The 22,873-nt window shown below is 41.8% G+C and overlaps 1 protein-coding gene across 1 annotated transcript in view; it reads right to left on the reverse strand.

Annotated features, from left to right (window-relative positions):
- The window catches only part of CEP290 (centrosomal protein 290), a 173,127-nt gene that overhangs the window by 40,774 nt on the left and 109,480 nt on the right, over nucleotides 1-22,873 (reverse strand). Inside the window, exons 37-42 of the mRNA XM_044280491.1 lie at nucleotides 19,189-19,402; nucleotides 16,488-16,625; nucleotides 14,666-14,887; nucleotides 9,955-10,080; nucleotides 7,858-8,003; nucleotides 5,072-5,227 (exon numbers count right to left, since the gene is read on the reverse strand). Of these exons, the coding sequence (XP_044136426.1) occupies nucleotides 5,072-5,227; nucleotides 7,858-8,003; nucleotides 9,955-10,080; nucleotides 14,666-14,887; nucleotides 16,488-16,625; nucleotides 19,189-19,402 (1,002 nt within the window). The remainder of the gene's footprint in view (nucleotides 1-5,071; nucleotides 5,228-7,857; nucleotides 8,004-9,954; nucleotides 10,081-14,665; nucleotides 14,888-16,487; nucleotides 16,626-19,188; nucleotides 19,403-22,873) is intronic.

A 22,873-nucleotide genomic window follows, 5' to 3' on the forward strand; every position in this document is an offset into this window, starting at 1 on the left:
TGATACTCTGACATGTGTCACTTTATGTGGCGAAAACTTTAAAACACTTACTTATCCAAGCCATTCTGAGACTGTTTTCTCGTCACATATTATGCTTTATGACAGTGGTAAATTTAGGTCAAAATATACATTTTTTATTTATAAATAAAAAAAATTACAAAAAAAATTGGTAAAATTCACAATTTTCAAAATTTCCATTTCTCAAATTTTAAAAATTATAGTGATACCTCCTAAAATAGATATTACTTTACATTTCCCATATGTCTACTTCATGTTTGGATCATTTTGTAAATTACATTTTCTTTTTTTGGATGTTAGAAGGCTTAGAAGTTTAGAAGCAAATCTTAAAGTTTTTAGAGAAAATTTCAAAAACCCAATTTTTAAGGACTAGTTCAGGTCTGAAGTCACTTTGTGGGGCTTACATAATAGAAACCACCCATAAATTGCCCCATTTTAGAAACTAAACCCCTCAAGGTATTCAAAACTGATTTTACAAACTTTGTTAACACTTTAGGTGTAAACTGCTGTAAGGGCACATGGCAGGGTGCAGAAGGAAAGGAACGCCATATGGTTTTAGGAAGGCAGATTTCACTGGGATAATTTTAAGTTGCCATGTCACATTTGAAGACCCCCTGATGCACCCCTAATTGACCCTATTTTGGAAACTATGGGATAAAGTGGCAGTTTTTTTTTTTATTATTTTAGGGTACATATGATTTTTGGTTGCTCTATATTACACTTTTTGTGGGGCAAGGTAACAAAAAATTGGCACGGTTTTTATTTTTTGCTTTCTACAATGTTTATCTGACAGGTTAAATCATGAGCTATTTTTATAGAGCAGGTTGTTACAGACGCGTCAATACCAAATATGACAACTTTTTTGGTTGTTTGTTACAGTTTTATATGATAAAGCATTTTTGAAAAAAGTATATTTTTTTAGTGTCTCCATATTCTGAAAGCCATAGTTTATTTTTTATTTTTTGGGCTCATTTTTTTCAGTATGAGATGACGGTTTGATTGGCACTATTTTTGGCTGCATATGACTTTTTGATCGCTTGGATTACACTTTTTGTGATGTAAGGTGACAAAGAATGATTGTTTTAGCACAGTTTTTTTTTGTTTCTCTACTGCGTTCAGGTGAGCAGGTGGATCATGTGATATTTTTGTACAGTCGGTCGTTATGGACGTGGCAATACCCAATATGTCTGGTTTTCTTTTTTTTTTACAATTTAGTTTTATTTTGGGAAATGTTATTTTATTTTTTTACTTGAAACTTTATTTTTTTATTATGAAAAACACTTTTTTTTCTTTTTTTGAAACTTTTTACCTGTCCCCCTTTGGGACTTCAACTTCTGGGGTCTGATCCCCTCTGCTATGCATTACAATACAACCTGTATTGTATTACATTTCATGTCAGCTTGTATGCTGATAGCCTTCCTGTGAGACCCAGCCTAGGGGCTGGATCTCACAGGCTTCCGTAGAAGGCAAGCCCCAATGCCTATGGAAGGCATCGGGCTTGCCTTCTCTGCCATCGGGTCCCCACCACTGCAGCGCGGGGACCTGATGGGGAAGCGGAGGGCACTCGTACCCTCTGCATGCTGCGGGTTAATACGCTGGCATCAGTGTTTTCAGCGATGCCAGCGTATGCAGCAGGGGCCCGGCAGTCACTGACCCGCCCAATCAGCCTGCCATACATGTACGGTGCTGGTCCTTAAGTCACGTCCACCAGTGCAGTACATGTACGGCGAGGGTCCTTAAGGGGTTAAGCAAAGACAGGTGTGTCATGCCAGTCTTGCGCTGCACACCTCGTCACAAATGAAATGCATCCTCTGTGCACCTACAACGGACTCTACACCCACCATTTGTGTCTGAATTTAGGTGCACTGACAGTTAGAAGGTAACAAACCCCCGATTTGCAACTTTTTTACACCAGTTTCTGGCTTAAAGGTCATACTTAATGACTTATTGTGTTTTTTTTTATGACCAGGACCATAAGAATTCATGTTACAGTCTAATAAACCTTCTTCAAAGTGAGTAAAGTTTCAATCTTGCTCGACTTGAAAGGAAGTGCAGCATTTTTCTTCATCCTTTGCTACAAGGTTAACAATAATACATTTCCCTGGCTGCCTGCAGAGGTTAGGCCTTCCCAACCACATTATTACATTGTGCATCCATGTGTAATGTCTCTAATTATCGCAAGAGTCTCCAGTACCCTCCATTCTCCAGACATTAACCTGGCAAATTAATTCCAGTGATGCATTTAAGCTGTTATTCTTAAACCAATTACAAGAAGAAAGTCAGCCTTTTTTACTATGTGTATTATGTGTGCAGCGACTTAATGGTTGTGTTACTTTTAGATCTCTTAAAAATATACATCTTCGTGTATACTAAATGTATGGCTATTAAAATGTTCTTACACGGCCCCTTTCACTAGGACTACACACTCACCCTGCCACAGTGGTCAATGGACTCCAAGTTGTCAAGCGACCATTGGATTTGATGCCTCTAATAACTACATGTCACCAGTGCAGGAACGGTTTGCATTTATTTTTTGAAGAAAATATATTGTTAACTGCTTTCATTCAGTAAAAAAAAAAAAATCATAATAAAAAAAAAAATAAACAAAGTTCTATACTGTAGATCTTGGAACATAACTAATATTGCCAGTTTTGGTGCTTTTTTGCGGTTATTGGTCCAGATTTTTTTTTCCACATTGACAACCCATTGAAGTCTATGGGGAAAACCACTTTACATAAGGTGGGGAATTGACATGCTGCAGATTTTAAAATACACACAGCAGATCAATTTACTCATGTAATACAAAGTGAATATGAGATTTGGCCAACGCTGTGTTTTTTTTCCTGCACGTGGAAAAACCATATGTAAAGGCTGGGTTCACAACAGGTTTTGTCATATATTTAACGTATACATTAATGGATGCCTCAGAAGAATGCCATACAGTGGCATTTGTTCTTCCATTATAAAAATAAATAAATAAATAAATAAAAGTATATGTTAGGCTACTTTCACACTTGCGTTCAGAATCAGTCAGGCAGTTCTGTTGCCGGAACTGCCTGCTGGATCCGGAAATCCGTATGCAAACGGATAGCATTTGTTTCCGGATGCGGCTGACAAATGCATTGAAATACCGGATCAGTCTCTCCAGTATCATCCGGAAAAACGGATCCAGTATTTATTTTTGCGCATTTTTAAAGGTCTGCGCATGCGGATCCGGCATTAGTACATTTCAATGGAAATCAATGCCGGATCCGGCATTCCGGAAAGTATTCCAGAATTTTGTCAGGAGAAAATACCGGTATTTTCTCTGGCCAAATACCGTAAGAGGGACTGAACTGAAGACATCCTGAAGCATACTGAACGGATTTCTCTCCATTCAGAACGCATTAGGAAAAAACTGAATAGTTTTTTTCCGGTATTGAGCCCTGCGACGGAACTCAATACCGGAAAACTTTAACGCTAGTGTGAAAGTACCCTTAACGTATGTGTTTTTTTTACTGGACACTGCAGGATAGAAAAGTGTGGTGTGCTAAGCTTTTGTATCCTTTTTTCTCCCCAATGTATACGTTAAACCCAAATCCTCATCGTGTGCAGTTACCCTTAGAACATGTCCACACATGACAGCTGTTTTGAGTTGCTTTTTTTTAGCCGATTTTAAGGGAGAAAGCTGCCAAAATGAGCGCTAAAAAACTCCATCTTAAGATGGAAAGACTGTAGAAGTCACCAAAGTATATAGAAAAGAACAAGGCAGCTATCCAAGCTCTTTTTTACAGGCCATGGCATATCAAGGAGACATTATTATCCTTATGTCTCACACTATGAAAACCATAACTCCATATATTATGAGATTATTAAGTGGCACATTTTAAAGGGTTTGTCCAAGGAAAAATACTCTACAGTTTTCAAACCAGCACCTGAATCTGAATACTTTTGTAACTGCATGTAATTAAACATTTAGCATAGCCACTGTGTTATTTTCCTTATTTCTTTGTCCTGCTCACTGAGATGGCCGCACATGCTCAGTCTGATCCAACTGTCTCCTGAGCTGTGATGGGGAGGGAGCTCCAGCATGAAAAGACACGCCCCCTGAGCTGCAGGGGAAAAGACACTCCCCATGAGCTGCCACCCTGATATAAATCTAGCAGAGCAATCAATGTGGAGATCTCTGGATCCATGTGAGGTACAGGGCTGGTTCTGGCTTTGTTAGAAAGAGACTGTCATGTGCTACATGGTCTCATTTTACATTAATCATGGGATAACCCCTTTAAGGTTGTGTATACATCTATTATTATATTTCTAGTCCTTGTCAGAGGCTCATCAGCATTAGGAAGATACTGCTATGCAGACACAATGCATTAATGAATGCCAAGGGCCAAAGGTATGTGAACATTTATATACTGCACAAGGATTGGATGCCAAGTTACTGTGGACTGAGCGATAGCTGATAAAAGACATGGTCCACGTCTGCACATACAAGTATATAAATATGCAATTGGGTTTCTTTTGATTGCCCCATGCACCCCTCATCCCTCATTATGTCGCTTTGTAAACGGGGGTACTGGACTTGGAAAGCTGTGACAGCAGAAGTAATCAGAAGTATAAAGGGGACTATATAAACATTATATACCCTGAAATACAACGAGGAGAGAAAGAAATAACCTAACGATTCAAATGCAAAGCTTTCTTCTAAGGGTCCATTCACACGTCCGCAAAATGGGTCCACATCCGTTCCGCAATTTTGCGGAACAGGTGCAGACCCAATCCTTTTCAACGGGGCCGGAATGTGCTGTCCGCATCGTCATTTGCGGATCCGCACTTCCGTTCCGCAAAAAAATAGAACATGTCCTATTCTTGTCCACAATTGCGGTCAAGAAAAGGCATTTTCTATGAGAGTGCCGGCGATGTGCGGTCCGCAAAATGCGTAACGCACATTGCCGGCGTTTGTGTGTTGCCATTGCCGGTGTTTGTGTGTTGCGGATGCGCAAAACACATACGGACGTGTGAATGGACCCTTAATCAGCAATTATTGTAAAATAGCAGAAATCGCACATACTTCATGTAAGAAATTTCATTTTCTAATTCAACATTCTTTTTGCGGAGTTCTTCAATTTCTCTCTCAGACTCCACAGCTCTTACTCCCACCACTTGATCCACAGTCACACCACGCGATTTCAGTCTCTTCTGTAACACTATTTTCTCCTGGTCAGATCTACAATAGAAAACATACACCAATCAGCACTAAAAGAATACAATAATAACACGTCTTCATTTTTCCGAATGGCTTTATTGCCATTTACTATTCATGTATTTATCATTAGTTATCCAACACAAAAACACAATAAATTACCATTAAAACAAAAACAAGACTAAAAAAAAAGTCTAAAGATCTTCTACAGTATACCAGGTATAGGTCAGGTATTGTGGTTACTGCAGAATTTTATTTTTAAAGGCTAGATGCACCGTTATTAAACCTCTTTCTGCTGGTGGACATGCAAGTTCAGAGTTCAGTGGGTGTTCCCTGTCAGGCAGGATCGCTCTCTACCCCACTCCCTTCTTTCAAGGCTCCGGCCTATAAACCTTTGTCCACCCCCACTTTCTCTCACACTGACATGGCTGGAGCGCAGCAGTCTTTTCAGTGATATCCAACGTGCTAGGTGTGAATGATACTGACCTGCTCAGAGCAGAGGAGCCCCTACCGTGCTCTGGAGTAAATGAGTAATGGAGAGATGCAGGACTGCAGGGTCAGGCTACACATAGGGTTTGTTAGGACATGGGTAACCAAGGTGCACTGGCTGCATCACCTTGGGTGCACATTGTTTGGGATAGGAGCTATGTAAACAAATGGAGATTTTCAATCAGGGCTAATGTGCCTTGACTGGAGCAAGAAGAAACCGGTTTGCAGTGGTGGACAGCTTTAAAGGCAATATGCCTTTAAGAAATACATCCTTTAGGGTGCCTTCACACGTTGTAGATTTTGTGGCAGAAAATTCCAGGACTGAAAATCAGTTCTATTCAGTTGAATGGGGCAGCTAGCACATGGATTTCACATTTTCTGCCACAAAATCCAACAGTCAGTAGGTGTCCATGTACCCACTAAACGGATGGTTCCCAGATCTCTTGTTCAGTGCATCAATTCATCAATTTTGCACTGTAAATGAATGTGAATCTTGGCCAAATTCTTTGTACCCTGCAATTTTTTTTTTTTTACTTCCTGCCTTTTTATTCTTCCGTTCATATAGCCATATGAGGGCTTGTTTTTTGCAGGACAAGTTGCACTTGCTAGTGGCACTACTTTTTTTCCAGGTTTTTAATATTGATGATAGGTCATTAATATCAGATTGGCAGGGGTCCGACACCCCCGCAGCGCATGCCCTCTCCTCTCTGCCTGCTTGCCATAGACATAGCAACAGCGAGCAGGAAGAGAGACAGGAGAGGGCATGCGTGCATAGCACATGCCTTCTCTTTATATAGCTTATCGGCAGGGGTGCCGGGTGTCGGACTCCCGCCAATCTGATACTGATGACTTCTCCTAAAGCATAGGTTATCAGTATTAAAAGCTTGGAAACCCCTTTAATATTGCATATGATGTAAAATTCCAAAAGGTAAGGGATTGGGGAAGGGGGGTAGCAATTCCGCCATAGTTGTATGGGTTTCGTTTTTTAGGACAGTCCCTGACCTGTTTCCTTCATTATTTTTTTCTTTGCATCTCTACAGTTAAGTCTACAGAGTGGAGTGCGCAACAGTTTTTTTGCAGGACGATCTGTACTTTTTACTGATACTATTTTGATGTGTGTGACTTTTTATTCAATAGCTGGGAGGTGAAGCAACGAAAAAACTGCTAATCGGCAGTTTTGATGATTTTTTTTGTCAATTGCAGTTCACCGTACAGGATACATATATTTTAATAGTAATAAAAATAATTTTTATTTTTTATCGTTTATTTTTAATAGGTGGAAAGGGGGGGGTGATTAGAATTTTTTTAAATTCTATATATTTTTTAAATATTTTTAACATTTTTATTTTATATTTTTTTTTACTTTCTTTTTACTTTAAGCCTGATCACTTCCCCCATAGAATGCAGCAAATTACCATGGGAGTTTAAATGCAGAAGGCCCGAGGCTGCCACAGCAACTGAATGGCTACCCCCATCTTAATGTGGGGGGAGCACAGTGCTGTAGGGGAAAGCCCTCCCAGATCTTGTGGTCGCAACCGATTTCTATCTCCGGATGTCTGCTGTGTAAAACAGCCGGCACTCGGCAGCTATGGCGCCCCCGTCAGCTTCTGAGCGGGAGCCATGTTTAAAGATCTAACATGTACAGTGGAGGTTGGGAAGGAGTTACATTTCAGTAATGCTATATACTAGTATGTAATGGCATACGGAGCTGCTAAATGGCCTGCATGGAGTTGCCCCCCTTGATTTCACATGGGTAGTGGTATAAATCAGGCACCGGTGTCCACAGCCTTTCCTCTGAAAGTGGTCAGTACATGCACAGTAAGCGACAGAGAGGCCGTATTGAAAATGCTATGAATGCTGGTGCCTTACCCTTACCATGGGCACCAAGGTGGCAACTCCATGCGGGCTGAGTTCAGACTGGAAGCCATTTAGCAGCTTCTGATGATATTACATACTTGCGTATACCACTCCTGAAATCTAGACACAAAGTGGCCACCCCTTTAAGCATAAACCATAGATTGTGTACAATAAAATGTTTAGGAAGAGACGCTTTGTTCAAAGTAGAGACCATTCATTTGAGAAATATACAAGAAGAAATGTGAAAGAAGACCCTGTAAAGAAACGTTTGTTCAATACTGTGCAATAAGCCAGTCCACAGAACTCACTTGGAGTACAGCTCCTTCAGCGTGGTCAGCTGTTTTGTCAGCGTCTCCACTTCCTTCTCTTTATCTCTGAGCTTGCTGCGCAATCCTTCTATTTTACTTTGCCATTTCTTTCCTTCTTCCCACCTTATAATCTCTTCTTTGGAGCTCTGAATTGAAAAGAGAACTATTAGCCCGTAGTTACAGTTATCCAAGGAATTCTACATGGTTAAATAAATAATGGTCATAGAGCAATTGCTATAAACTTCAGACTTGTTCTTTGGGACCACAACCATGCACATCCATATAGCAGTATAACACAAGAGCAGGCATGCTCAACCTGCGGCCCTCCAGCTGTTGCAAAACTACAACTCCCAGCATGCCCGAACAGCCTACAGCAGGGCATTGTGGGAGTTGGAGTTTTACAACAGCTGGAGGGCCGTAGGTTGAGCATGCCTGCTTTAGAAGAATCTGTCCTGGTCATATGATGGACACAGGTGCATGGCTTGCTAGAGCTCCAGTACAGAAAGCATATTGGAAAATTGCATAACTTGTATTTGCTGAAACTATAGGATTTAGACCCCATGCAGATACAATATTGGCCCAGATTTACTAATGTGTCTGTGCCTAAAGTCTTTATAAAAAGTGGCACAAATTAGAACAACTAAGGTTTAAAAATTTTCTTCCATGTTGCTCAACTAGGGGGTGGGTGTTAGCTGAAAGTGTGGTGTTTAGCAGGAAAGGGGCATGGTCTAAGCTGAAACATTCTGCACCAAAATTGCGCCACAATTCTGGTGTCAAATTATGCTAATAGTTGGAATTGTTAGGTCTGTGGTCCAAGACAGTTATCCTCCTGCTGTCCCCTGTGGGCATGGACACCCCTCCATCTTCACCCCGGCAGCCCCCCTGACATGAGCATCGGAGCAGTTCATGCTCCGATGCTCTCCTTTGCCCTGCGCTAAATTGCACAGGGCAAAGGCATTTTTCTGAGTTCCGGTGACGTACCGGGGCTCCTTTAAGCAAATCCTTCCCCAGCCAATGGCTAATGGTCCCTGGTTATTTAAGGCACTCTCTCCACCAGGTGTACGTCTGAGCTTTAGGTTCCCTGGTGACCAGCAAAGGTGTTCGCTAGTCTAGTGCGATTTACCTGTGATTATCCTGCGTTATCTCCTCCCTGTATTCCTGCCATGTTTCAAACATGTGCCATCCTGCCTGTGCCCCTGCACTTTCAAGTCCAAGTTCAGTTTCTGTTTAAGTTAACCCAGTTTGTCTACCCTGTCTGTGCTCATATAGTTCCTAGCCTGCTGGGCTCGTATTTGCCTCATCACTACTCCCCAGCAAGTCTTTCCTGTGTCTGCATTAACTGTGCGCTCCCTGGATTTCCAAAAACCAGCATTCTCGTCTTGGTGACTGTTCAGACTATATCTTTAAGTGGCCAATCTTCAGTTGCTTCTCTGCAGCAAAGCCCAGATCCCTGTAAAGGGAGCACCAGAATAGGTTTAAGCCCGAAGCCAAATCGGTTAGATGGCACAGTGGGTTCACACTCCCTGATCCGTAACAAATATGTGTTCAATATGTGTTCTTCTACCCTATGCAGCCTTGTCAAGATTGTCCACTTAAAGATATAGTTGTCTTATCACTACTCCCCAGCAAGTCTTTCCTGTGTCTGCATTAACAGGGCGCTGCCTGGATCTCCAAAAAACAGCATTCTAGTTGTGGTGACTGTTCTTCGGCTAATTTTCTGTACCCTGAGCTTCTGGTGCTAGCACCATAGTCCCCGACCCCAGTGAGTCAGCTGCCAACTACACTGGGACTATCCCAAGAGGCAGCAGTTCAGTTGCTTCCTTGCAGCAAAGTCCAGATCCCTGTAAAGGGAGCACCAGAATCGATTTTAGCCCAAAGCCAAACCGGTTAGTTGGCACAGTGGGTTCACACTGCGGATCCGTAATCAATATGTGTTCTTTTACCCATGCAGCCTTGTCAAGATTGTCCACTTAAATATATAGTTCCTAAATACGTACCATACAATAATATTACATATGATGTTGTTTAGAATGGTGGCTTCTGTGACATAACATACACCAGTCTCTAAATGAAGGGTATTATACTTTCTGAACAAACCTTATCTTCATGTGCAGGTTTTCGCTCAGTTTCCTCAGTCTTTTTCTCCAGCTCCACTTCTAGTCTTTTAACTTTCTTCTGAAGTTCATCCATCAGGTTCTGTTTACTTTCCAGATCTGACTTGCTCTGAAAAATAGATATTCAAAATCAGTGTGTAATATTTACATAATGAAAGAGTCTGAGAACTGAGATAGACTCGTTTGATGTCTCCTCCAGAAAGGCTATACATAAAACATGGGTGTTTTATTTATGGGCTCTTTATAAAAGAATAAGTAGGTATTAACAGTCATTTTAGAAAAGGATTCATGATGTGTCACAGATCACACCTTAAGGTTTTGTTTCAGGGGGATCATTCTCATGACAGCAGTTGTTTGCTGAAAGACACTCCTGTCGGAAAGGGGTATGCATAACCATATGCATAGAAAACACAAGTTTAAAGAATGTTTAGCTGTTTTTCTTTTGCATTTTGGCAGGACAATGCCATTGAAAGTTAAATGGGTTTTCTGAGATCTTTTTATTGATGACCTATCCTCTGGATCCGATCGGTGGGGGTCTGACACCAGGGAACCCCGCTGATCAGCTGAAGGCACTCACGTTGACAGTAGCACCACAGCCTTCTTGTAGCTTTTCTTAGGCCATGTGATGTTACGGTCATCAGTCACATGGCCTAGGTGCAGCTCTGCCCCTTTGAAGTGAATGGGGCTGAGCTGCGATACTAAGCACAGCCTCTATCAAATGGACGGCGCTGAGAAGGCCCAGGCCCTACTGCAAGAGCCACTGTCTTCTCAAACAGCTGATTGGCGGGGGTCCCTAGTATCAGACCTCCACCAATCAGATACTGATGACCTATACAAAGGATAGGTCATCAGTAATCTCTCAGAAAACCCCTTTAAATACTAAATATAGCCCTTCTGTAGCAGCCAACACAGAGAGATGCAGAATTTAGGATGACAGATAAAGATGCCCACAGGAGTCAGTCATCCCGTTGCCTCTCTGGCCGCAGGCATTTGAGTTTTTTCTGTGCTAGAAGTCCAAACAAAGGAGGACGTTAAAGAGCGAGGACAAGAAGTAGAAAACATGGACTTAAAGGGGTATTCCGGTTATTTGAAGTTATACCCTACCCACCGCTGGGACCCTCACCTATCATAACAGGGGACCCCTACCCCCTGGAATGATAAGGTCAGGCATGCGTGCGGCCGCTCCATTAATTTCTATTGGAATTTCGGAGATAGCTGGGCACTGTGCTCGGCTATCTCCAGAATCCCCAAAGAAAGGAATGAGCGACCCTGCGCATGTGTGACCTGCCGTTCCGTTCATTTTTAGGGCAGCTGCAGGGGGATACGGGGCCCCCATTCTCATGATAGGTGGGGATCCCAGCAGTAGGACCCCAGTGATCCAATAGTTATCCCCTATCCTGTGGATGGGGGATAACTTCTAACAACCGAAATACCTCTTTAAAGTGTGTCAAAGACTCTTACAAACTTGTACTCGCAGATCCTCCTGTGCCTTTGGATTAGAAAGTAGGAAGAATAGACAATAACTTTTTTGCTAGGTTCTACATGCTCACACTGCGCCTTTGTGCTGTCTAGTCTAGGTTTCTACCACCTATGAGTAGGCCTACTATGTGCTAGAGTCGTATGCCTCAATTCTGGAGCAGGTCTGGTTAGCAAAAAAGTGTCAGCAGCCTAAACGCTGTCAGAATTTGAAATATAAATCTACTGCAGTGTTTTTGTGTGTGGGGTTTATTTATCATTTTGGGGGGTTTTAGTGTTTTTGTCAAAAAGCATCATGGTCTGGCGATTTTTCTATAGGCATTTCTATAGGACTTCAAAAGAAAAAAAAAAGAAAAAATCATGTTGCCAAAAAAAGTAGCAAAATAAAAGTAATAAAAAGCATGAAACGGCTGTATTTAAGTATTTAAAAATGCTGACAAAAACAGGTTGTGAAAACAGCTAAAAATTATATTTATTGGGAACGGTAGCATATTTTGATACATTTTATTATCATTTTATTGGCAGTTTAGGAAACGCCCTGTTGGTACCTGTGTGACTCATTAACATGTGAACAATTGACATTAATTAACGCATCCAAATAATCGGATTAGCACATGAACGCATAATACTTCCAAGGGAGAGTGATTATTAAGGAACACTATCATCAGAAAGTGACATTTTTAAAGGGGCTGGCCACTTTATCATTATTATCACAGACATGCTAGAAAGCACTTAGGTCGTGTCTTTGTGCCAGAAGGTATCAATTGGTGTACTATTTTAGTACACAAAACTTTTCCCATTGTGTTCCATATCATTCCTCTGGAGAATTGGCCACTCCACCTACGAGGACTGAGAAGATACCGGCTGCACCGACCCCCTGTCCTCACGAGTGTTGTGCCTATGTATGCACAACACTATAAGGTGAGCACAACCATTGATGTCCTATTTTCATACATTTATGAAAACTTATTATGATAACTTATTACCCTATCAGCACCTTCCTATCTTTTTTCGCCATAATTGCTCCTATAATAAGGGCCACCCCTTTATTTAGTACACTTTGCTCCAGGACTCCACAGAGCTCTGGTTCTCAGCAAGGCTGCTGATGGAGGGACACATGCCCAGATGTGTCCATCAGCGGCCTCCATTGAGTAACACCGAGAACATCAAAAGAAGCTAGCGCATGCACTGTATCACGCACAGAGCTATTCAATGGAGGCTGCTGATGGACAGGTCTGGTCATGTGACCCTCCACTGGCAGCCATGTTGAGGAATGGAGCTCTGTGCAATCCTGAAGCAACTAAACAATGGAGTGGTCCTTATCATTGGAGGCCACTGGACAAATAACATTAGCTTAGAGCGCCATTTCTGCACCTCTGTGAAAATGACGATAAAGTGGCCAACTCTTGTAATCATTTTTTTAATAAGAACTATTTTTGCCAAGGTTTGTTGTTTTGTATTTTATTCAGCCCCTCCTTGACCCCCACTACCCCAGTGCCATCAGGTCAGCCCCTCCATGTCCCCCACTACCCCAGTGCCATCAGGTCAGCCCCTCCATGTCCCCCACTACCCCAGTGCCATCAGATCAGCCCCTTCATATTCCCACTCCCCCAGTGCTATCAGATCAGCCCCTCCATGTCCCCTAGTGCCATCAGATCAGCCCCTCCATGTCCCCCAGTGCCATCAGATCAGCCCCTCCATGTCCCCCAGTGCCATCAGTCAGCCCCTCCATGTCCCTTCTCCCCTAGTGCCATCAGATCAGCCCCTCCATGTCCCTTCTCCCCTAGTGCCATCAGATGAGCCCCTCCATGTCCCCCACTGCCATCATCAGCCCCTCCATGTCCCTTCTCCCCTAGTACCATCAGATGAGCCCCTCCATGTCCCTTCTCCCCTAGTGCCATCAGATCAGCCCCTCCATGTCCCTTCTCCCCTAGTGCCATCAGATCAGCTCCTCCATGTCCCCCACTGCCATCAGTCAGCCCCTCCATGTCCCTCACTCCAATCTGCCTCTCCATGCCATCCATTGCCGACTGTCCCCCTTCAGTGCCATTACCGACTGTCCCCCTTCAGTCCTCCTCTTCTCCACACTGACGTCACACAGCGTTGGGTCATAGTGCGCGCTTACGTGCACTATAACCTGACAACGTGTCAGGATCCACTGCAGCGCGGTACGGGCCGGCGGGTGACCACTGAGCGGTAAGTAATAGCAAGCTCTTCACTCCCGCTCTGTGGTCACATGACACAAACTAATCCTTTATGCAAAAAATTAGCATAGAGGATTTTTTTGTGTCAAATTACTTGATTCAATCGAGTAATCGTATCAGCCCTAGTGGAGAGGATGCACGAGCTCACACAAGCCCTGCAACCCCTTTAAACAGCTGTCAGACCCCTGTCAATCTGATATTGGTAACCTACCCTGAGGATAGATCATCAGTATGCTGGCACTGTACAACCCCTTTAGGCTACTTTCACACTAGAGTTTTAGTTTTCCGGTACTAAGAACCATCATAGGGGCTCAATACCAGAAAAAAAATGCTTCAGTTTTGTCCCCACTCATTGTCAATGGGGACAAAACTGAACAGAATGGAATGCTCCGAAATGCATGCCGTTTAGTTGTGTTCCCATACCAGAGAGAAAACCGCAACATGTTGTAGTTTGCTTTCCGTCCTGGGATGCGGAGCAAGAAGAATTCGGCGTGACCTCCAATGCAAGTCAATGGGGACGAATTTGTTTTCTATTGTGGCAGAGAAAACGGATCTGCCCTCCATTGACTTTCAGTTGAGTTCATGATCCGTCTTGGCAATGTTAAAGATAATACAACAGGATCCGTTCATAACGGATGCAGATGGTTGTATTATCAGTAACGGAAGAGTTTTTGCTGAACCCTGCCGGATCCAGTGTGAAAGTAGCCTTACACTGCAGGCAACCATAGTACTCACACCCCTGCCGATCTGATATTAATGACCTGTCCTTAGGATAGGACAGTAATATACTAGCACTGCACAACCCCATTAAGTGAGTGCTGCTCTTGGAGACTGTCATGAAACAGAGTTATCCCAATCAGTCACCCCCTCAGAAGTCCTTCTACTTTGCACCACGAGCATGTTCATTTTAGCAAACTTTGGCAGCCGTCTTAAATGATGGAGAATCACATCTAACCCCCGGCGTGTACAAAATGACTCCAATAATCCCAGCGTCTCATGGAGGTAAACCTTCACCTGCGCGCTGCTCATGAGTCGCTTCAGCCGTTTCTTCAGCTCCTCGTTCTCCTTATCCGCCTCATCTTTTTCCTTGTGAAGCTTATTAATGATTTTCTGCTTTCCTCGCATCTCCTGGTTTACATTTTCAAGGTCTTCTGTGAGGTTATTCTCCCTCGTCTTGCTACTTCTCAGGGTCTCTTTAAGCTTTAGCAGTTGCTCATTTAAATCTCCCATTCGTGCCTGTAACGATAATATCATGTTTCTTCACAATTAAATTTGCCTACTTAAAATACCACAAAGGAATTAGGTCCTGGATTAAAACTCTGTAATCAGCTTTTAAGTTAAGAAAGGATAATGTAACAATTTTCATTTGCAACCAACCCAAGCACCATGGGACGTCATTTGCGAGCAGACGCTTAATGAGAGAATTTGCTTCAAATTAATTATTTAACTCTTGTCCCCACGAAAGGAATATCGATAAAACACGGCAGACAGAGGAGGTTACTCAGATGTTTTCTGGGCTACCTCACCTCAGTCTTCCTTATTGATTCAGCGATCAATGTCAGATCGCACAAAAAGGAGAAATATACAATGTAGTGTTATTACATAATTGCCAGAACTGTCAATGGCAGAGAGGATTTGTGCCAGGAATACACAATGTGCCGGATGATATAATAATCCTGCAACACGTGTGCAGGTTCCATGGCCGTGCTGACAAAACATGAGGTGGCGCAAGAAGGATCTAGAGCAGCGGAGAATTTTAGAAATATATGTGTATCCTATATTAGGCCACTGTACAATGTTTTACAGCTATGCACCATATATATTTTGTTGCCAGGTATTGCAGTTTATCTTGCTGCTAGTGTTGTAATTGCAGCAACTACAACAGTGCCATCTGCAGGTCAGTTCTGGTACAACATATAATTATACCTATATACAATATAGCCATCTCTATCAAAATATACTGTATGTATACACACACACACACATATATATATATATATATATATATATATATATATATATATATAATCTATGAAAAATATATAGATATAATTATGAAAAACTGCACCCAAAATTATTTTATAAGCTTATGTTTTCTAAGAAAAACTACATCTTAGTAAGGTTATCTATAAGGGCTCATACATACAATAGTGTTTTTTGGTCCGCATCCGATCTGCATTTGTTGCTGGTTGGATGCGGACCCATTTACTTAGCTGGGGCTGCAAAAGAAGCGGAGAGCACTCCATGTGCTGTCTGTATCCGTATGTCCATTGCAGACGCAAAAAATAGAAGGTGTCCTATTCTTGTCCGTTTTACAGATAAGGATAGGACTGTTCTATAGATGGCAGGACGTTCAATTTAACTAGATGCTGAACGCACATGGACGGTATCCATGTTTTGCAAATCCGCAATTTGCGGACCGCAAAAACGTCTACGGCCGTGTGCATGACCCCTAAGACGTATGTTATTAAGGCTATGTTCACACCTGCATTGGAGGCTCTATGAGGAGCCTCTGCTGCAGAAGAACATTTTCCTGACCCCTTGATGGACCCAATGGGTCAGAAAGTAGCTGCCGATCTCTACTATGCGACAAAATCGGTCACTGCACCATTGTTTCCACTTATGATGGAAGCTATGATGTTGACGTGGACACATCTACAGTCTGAATTTTGATTGTCCTTGTGCATTTCTAGATTAAAGATTACGGTACTAAAATAATTATTAAAATCTATATACTTGACAAAAAACAAACAAACAAACTATATCCCAAAGCTACTAGGTACGCTGAACCACACCCCCCCCCCCCTTCCCTGTGAAGTGAAAGGTCACCCCTTACCTTTAAATCTTTGGTCTGTCTATCAACAATCTGCTGAATGTTTAAATTTTCCTCCTTTTGTGATGCTGCAGAAATAATCTGCTGTTCAGCATGAGCGGTCATTTCTCCCCTTAGAGCGAGCAGAGCTTTACTTAAAGCCTGGAAAAGACAATAAAGTACATTCAGCAAAATCGTCACCTGGTGGCGGAGATCACTCATTGTCAACATACATGGTTTTGCCGTAGTAAGGGCTCATGCACACGACAGTTTGCCCTCTGAGACAAAGTCCGTGAGCGGGCCATATGTCCCGGAGCGGTATACATCGTGCGCACAGCATCATAGGTTACTATGATGCTGTACGCATCGGGCCGCCTGCGGGACTACTGTCCTGGACTCATATGATCATATCAGTGCAGGACAGTAGACCCGCAGGCGGCCCGATGCACACAGTTTCATAGTAACCTGAGAGCAGGACAATAGTCCCGCAGGAGGCCCGATGCGAACAGTATCATAGTAATCTATGATGCTGTGCGCTCCCGTGCGCACAATGTATGCTGCTCCAGGACATATGGCCCGCTCACGGACCGTACGTCTTGGAGGGCATACGGTCGTGTGCATGAGCCCTAAGAAAAGCGTTCTTAAGAGCAAGTCATAGGGAACACTTCAAATTAGACCTCTGCCAAGCCAGAAGGAATACATAAAAAGATATTTAGCATACATGAGAAAAGTGAAAATGGATTTTATCACCATAGCTGGAAGTTACAGAACCGAAATCAGCAGCTGTTCTGTGCCGTCGTCAGTGCCAGACTCTGCCCATGGTGCCAGAGACATTTACTAAGCAAAATGCACTGGCATTCTGGCTCAAATTATGCCCAAAACTAGTGCATGTGCTGGGATTTATTGCATGTTTAGACACCATTTAGGCCTCTTTAGTTTCAAGTATAGGGAAAAGGGGGAACACCGTTTCGAAAAGAAAGCTGTGTTCTACTGAAACGCGTCGTATTATAGTGTCCTGTGTGGTCCTCAGAACAGCAGTAGGGACATCACTCGGTTTGACTGGATTGTTTTTGTTCAGACACACGTGGAGCACTAACGGCCGGGACTGTTAGCGGAATAAGCGGGCTTGTTTGCATTTACATTACCACAACAATATCATCTTTGGGAAGCATTTGGACCACTCTGGAGAAGCCACCCTGTATAAAGGCCCATGCACACGACTGTTTTTTTGCGGGTCGGACCCATTCACTTCAATGGGGCCGCAAAAGATGCAGACCACCATGTGCTGTCTGCATCCGTATGTCCGTAAATATAGAACATGTCCTATTCGTGTCCACATTACGAACAAGGATAGGACTGTTCTATGATAGCCTGGACGTTCCATTCAGCAAAATGTAGAGCTCACATGACCGGTATCTGTTTTTTTCACTAGGGGGTGGGTCACTACCGCAGGCCATATGCTACAAAGTGAGGCTTAGTGAAGGACTAGTAAGAAGTATAGTAGGTAAAGGGCCTAACGCTAAGAGAGGGTGGTATTCAGTGGAGGAGGTAGTGGTCTCGATGGTAAGACCAGGTAAAATACATCTAACCCCATCTTAGGCCTAACCCAGGGGGCTAGGGACCTGAACACGAGGTGACTTCCCTATTGGGAGATCTGTAGGCCGACCATAGGAGCCACTTTGAGGAATACGACATGTGTGCGGGCTTCCCATGATGACATTTCCTCAAACCTGTGCAATTGATCCACCTTCAAAGTCAGCTTTTCTAGAAGGGGGGTTTGGGTTTGCATCCAGTAGGTAGGGAGTATGAGGCGGGCAGCTAATAACATTTGAGTGAAGACAAAGGGGAGTCGTGGGGGAGTCGTTTCTTGATAGATGGACAGTAGGGCTAGCTGGGGCGAGGGTTGAATGGAGGTGCGACAGATTTTGTTTGCCAAGGAGAAAAATTTCGGACCAACATTTGGTTATGGGGGGACAGGACCACCAGATATGGAGGAAGTCACCTTTCCCCTGTAGGCACCTCCAGCATGTGTTTGTGGCAGTGGGAGAAAAAAGAGCCGTCTTATCAGGAGTGTTGTACCATCTTGTGAGGATTTTGTATCCATTCTCCTGGATACGGACACAACGGGAGGACCTGTGGGGAGATTCGAGGAACTTGGGAAGGGATGTGACATAAATCTCCCATTTTGTGTGCACAGATATCAGCATCTACGTCAAAGTCCACACTTTATTTAAAGATGACCCGTCACCACTCCTGACATGCCCGTTTTAATAGCTACATGCATTCCCCATGTAATGACCGTTCTGGAGCATCTATTCTTACGATTATGTTGTGCCATTCCTTTATTATTCCTGTTAGAAGTTATGAATGAATTGCTAGCAGTCTGCAGTAAGGGTACAGAGGGGAGGTAACCAGTTGGGGGCGCACCTGCACAGTCTGACAATGGCAGCACTGATTGGATAGAGTCAGATACACCCCCCCCAACTGGTTACCTCCCCTCTGTACCCTTACTGCAGACTGCTAACAATTCATTCATAACTTATAAAAGTAATAATATAGTAATGGCACAACATACAGACATAAGAATAGGTGCTCCAGAATTGTTATTACATGGGAAATGCTTGAAGCTATTAAAACAGGGGATTTCTATAATATTGTTATATATTTTAGAGTTATATAAAATAAACCTGATGGCAGATTCCCTTGAAAGTATTGGGTAAAATACCTTTTGCTGCTTTTCTTTGTGAGCTACTTGGCTTTTCAGGCGTTCAACTAGATTCTTCATAGTTGCTGTAGGAGCTCTGATGTTTGCTTCTTTCTGCGCTTCAAGTTCAGTATTAAGATAATTTGTTTCCTTTTCCATCTCAGAGATGCGAATTCTCAGCTCTTCAGCTTCACTCTTATGTTTTTTCACTTCTAAAATATATTTCTCTTCAAGCCTAGGTAACATAACAATAAACCAAAAGTTTATCTATCCCCTGAATACTCCAGCCCCCCACACAAGACAAACCTTGTCTGGCAATTAATAAGAACAAAATGTAAAATAGATATAGATATAGATATATATATATATATATATCTATATATATTCACTGAAGCAGATCTGTAACCAGCTAGACCAAAATTCTGCGTCATTTTAACGCTTGCATAAAGATTTTCAAAATCATAGTTTGCGGTCAGTGAATGGAAGAATGTTGGCTTATGTACAGTACAGGAAAGCCCACCTTGATAATGTGTTGCTCACACAGACGGGTAAAGTTGAAGCCACCCAAAGACCCCAAAAAAGCTTCAGGCTAAGTCCAGATGAGGCAGATCATTGCTACCTTGGATTCTGCCACAAATCTGTGGCCAATTCTGCATGTGATTATATGGAGTTTGCACCAGATTTAGCCACAGATTTCACCTTATGCAATAAAAGGGCGATATCTGCGGCTTTTTCACAACATAATGAGCATGCTGCCATCATGTTCTCTTCCATCTCTCCCCTACTTTATGCCTATGTGCCAAATATACAGTATGTGTTAGAAAGTAGGGATCGACTGAGATTGATTTTTTTTAGAGCCGATACCGATAACCTGTGAACTTTCAGACCGATAGCCGATAACTTATACCAATATTCTGTAAATTTTCATTTTAGAAAATAAAAAATTCCTACACAAATCTGCTGTTAAATGAACAGGTTTATTGTTAACATTTAGCTTTTTTTTTTGTAAATCTTTCTCTTTTTCATTAGTAAATATGTGCCTGTCTGTTACTGATGCATTGCTGAGAGCAGTTCAAATGCTGCAAACAATAGTAACAAACCAATCAGGTCATGATTAAGAACCATCTGGTTCGAAATGCGTAGACCGTATTGGGGCTTGCACCTTGAGGATTTTTCACCGCTATATATTTGGTTTTGTGGAATAAAACATCGTTAAGCACGAAAAATCGAGGTGCTGGATTTTTTCCTTCCAGTTCAAATGCTGTCAGCAGTCATATGACATCCCAGCATGTTACTGATAAATATATACCTCATACTATTATATACAGTGTTACACCTCATACTACATCATACACTCCTTATATACCTCATACTATTATATACAGTGTGTTACACCTCATACTACATCATACACTCCTTATATACCATACAGTGTGTTACACCTCATACTACATCATACACTCCTTATATACCGCATACTATTATACATATACAGTCTGTTACACCTCATACTACATCATACACTCCTTATATACCGCATACTATTATACATATACAGTCTGTTACACCTCATACTACATCATACACTCCTTATATACCGCATACTATTATATACAGTGTTACACCTCATACTACATCATACACTCTTTATATACCTCATACTATTATATACAGTGTGTTACACCTCATACTACATTATACACTCCTTATATACCTCATAATATTATACATATACAGTGTTACACCTCTTACTACATCATACACTCCTTATATACCGCATACTATTATACATATACAGTCTGTTACACCTCATACACTCCTTATATACCGCATACTATTATACATATACAGTCTGTTACACCTCATACTACATCATACACTCCTTATATACCGCATACTATTATACATATACAGTCTGTTACACCTCATACTACATCATACACTCCTTATATACCGCATATTATACATATACAGTCTGTTACACCTCATACTACATCATACACTCCTTATATACCGCATACTATTATACATATACAGTGTTACACCTCTTACTACATCATACACTCCTTATATACCATACAGTGTGTTACACCTCTTACTACATCATACACTCCTTATATACCGCATACTATTATACATATACAGTCTGTTACACCTCATACTACATCATACACTCCTTATATACCGCATACTATTATATACAGTGTTACACCTCATACTACATCATACACTCTTTATATACCTCATACTATTATATACAGTGTGTTACACCTCATACTACATTATACACTCCTTATATACCTCATAATATTATACATATACAGTGTTACACCTCTTACTACATCATACACTCCTTATATACCGCATACTATTATACATATACAGTCTGTTACACCTCATACACTCCTTATATACCGCATACTATTATACATATACAGTCTGTTACACCTCATACACTCCTTATATACAGCATACTATTATACATATACAGTCTGTTACACCTCATACTACATCATACACTCCTTATATACCGCATACTATTATACATATACAGTCTGTTACACCTCATACTACATCATACACTCCTTATATACCGCATACTATTATACATATACAGTGTTACACCTCTTACTACATCATACACTCCTTATATACCATACAGTGTGTTACACCTCTTACTACATCATACACTCCTTATATACCGCATACTATTATACATATACAGTCTGTTACACCTCATACTACATCATACACTCCTTATATACCGCATACTATTATATACAGTGTTACACCTCATACTACATCATACACTCTTTATATACCTCATACTATTATATACAGTGTGTTACACCTCATACTACATTATACACTCCTTATATACCTCATAATATTATACATATACAGTGTTACACCTCTTACTACATCATACACTCCTTATATACCGCATACTATTATACATATACAGTCTGTTACACCTCATACACTCCTTATATACCGCATACTATTATACATATACAGTCTGTTACACCTCATACTACATCATACACTCCTTATATACCGCATACTATTATACATATACAGTCTGTTACACCTCATACTACATCATACACTCCTTATATACCGCATACTATTATACATATACAGTGTGTATATACCTCATACTAACTACATCATACACACATTACATACTATATAATGTCTGACTCTGTATGATGTAGTATGAGGTATATAATACATAACACCCTGTATATGTATAATAGTATGAGGTAGGTGTGTATGATGTAGTATGTAATATATAACACACTGTATACCTATAATACTATGACGCACGTATTTATTACCATATCACACACTGTGTATACGGTCTCGGCACTCTTTTTTTCCTCTTGTAACCTGGCCTACACTGACAACTTTCTCGCCTCTAGATCGGAGACGTCAGTCCTATCGACTAGCATCGCCTACAGAGTACTGTTCGGGGGCGTTCCAGGCAGGCACGCCCATACGCGTAGTCTCTCCTGTACTCCCGCGATAATTGGCACTGGCATCTGACAGATATGGCAGACTCAGACTTCGGGTGGGCGCACGCGGTGGACGCATTATCGGTATATCTGCAAGGTTAGACGCCGGTAACTTACAATATCATGAACATCGGCCGATAATATTGGTAATTCCGATAATCGGTCAATCCCTAGTAGAAAGGCTCCAT

The sequence above is a fragment of the Bufo gargarizans genome, chromosome 2, assembly GCF_014858855.1.
Source record: "Bufo gargarizans isolate SCDJY-AF-19 chromosome 2, ASM1485885v1, whole genome shotgun sequence".
NCBI classification, from domain to species: domain Eukaryota; kingdom Metazoa; phylum Chordata; class Amphibia; order Anura; family Bufonidae; genus Bufo; species Bufo gargarizans.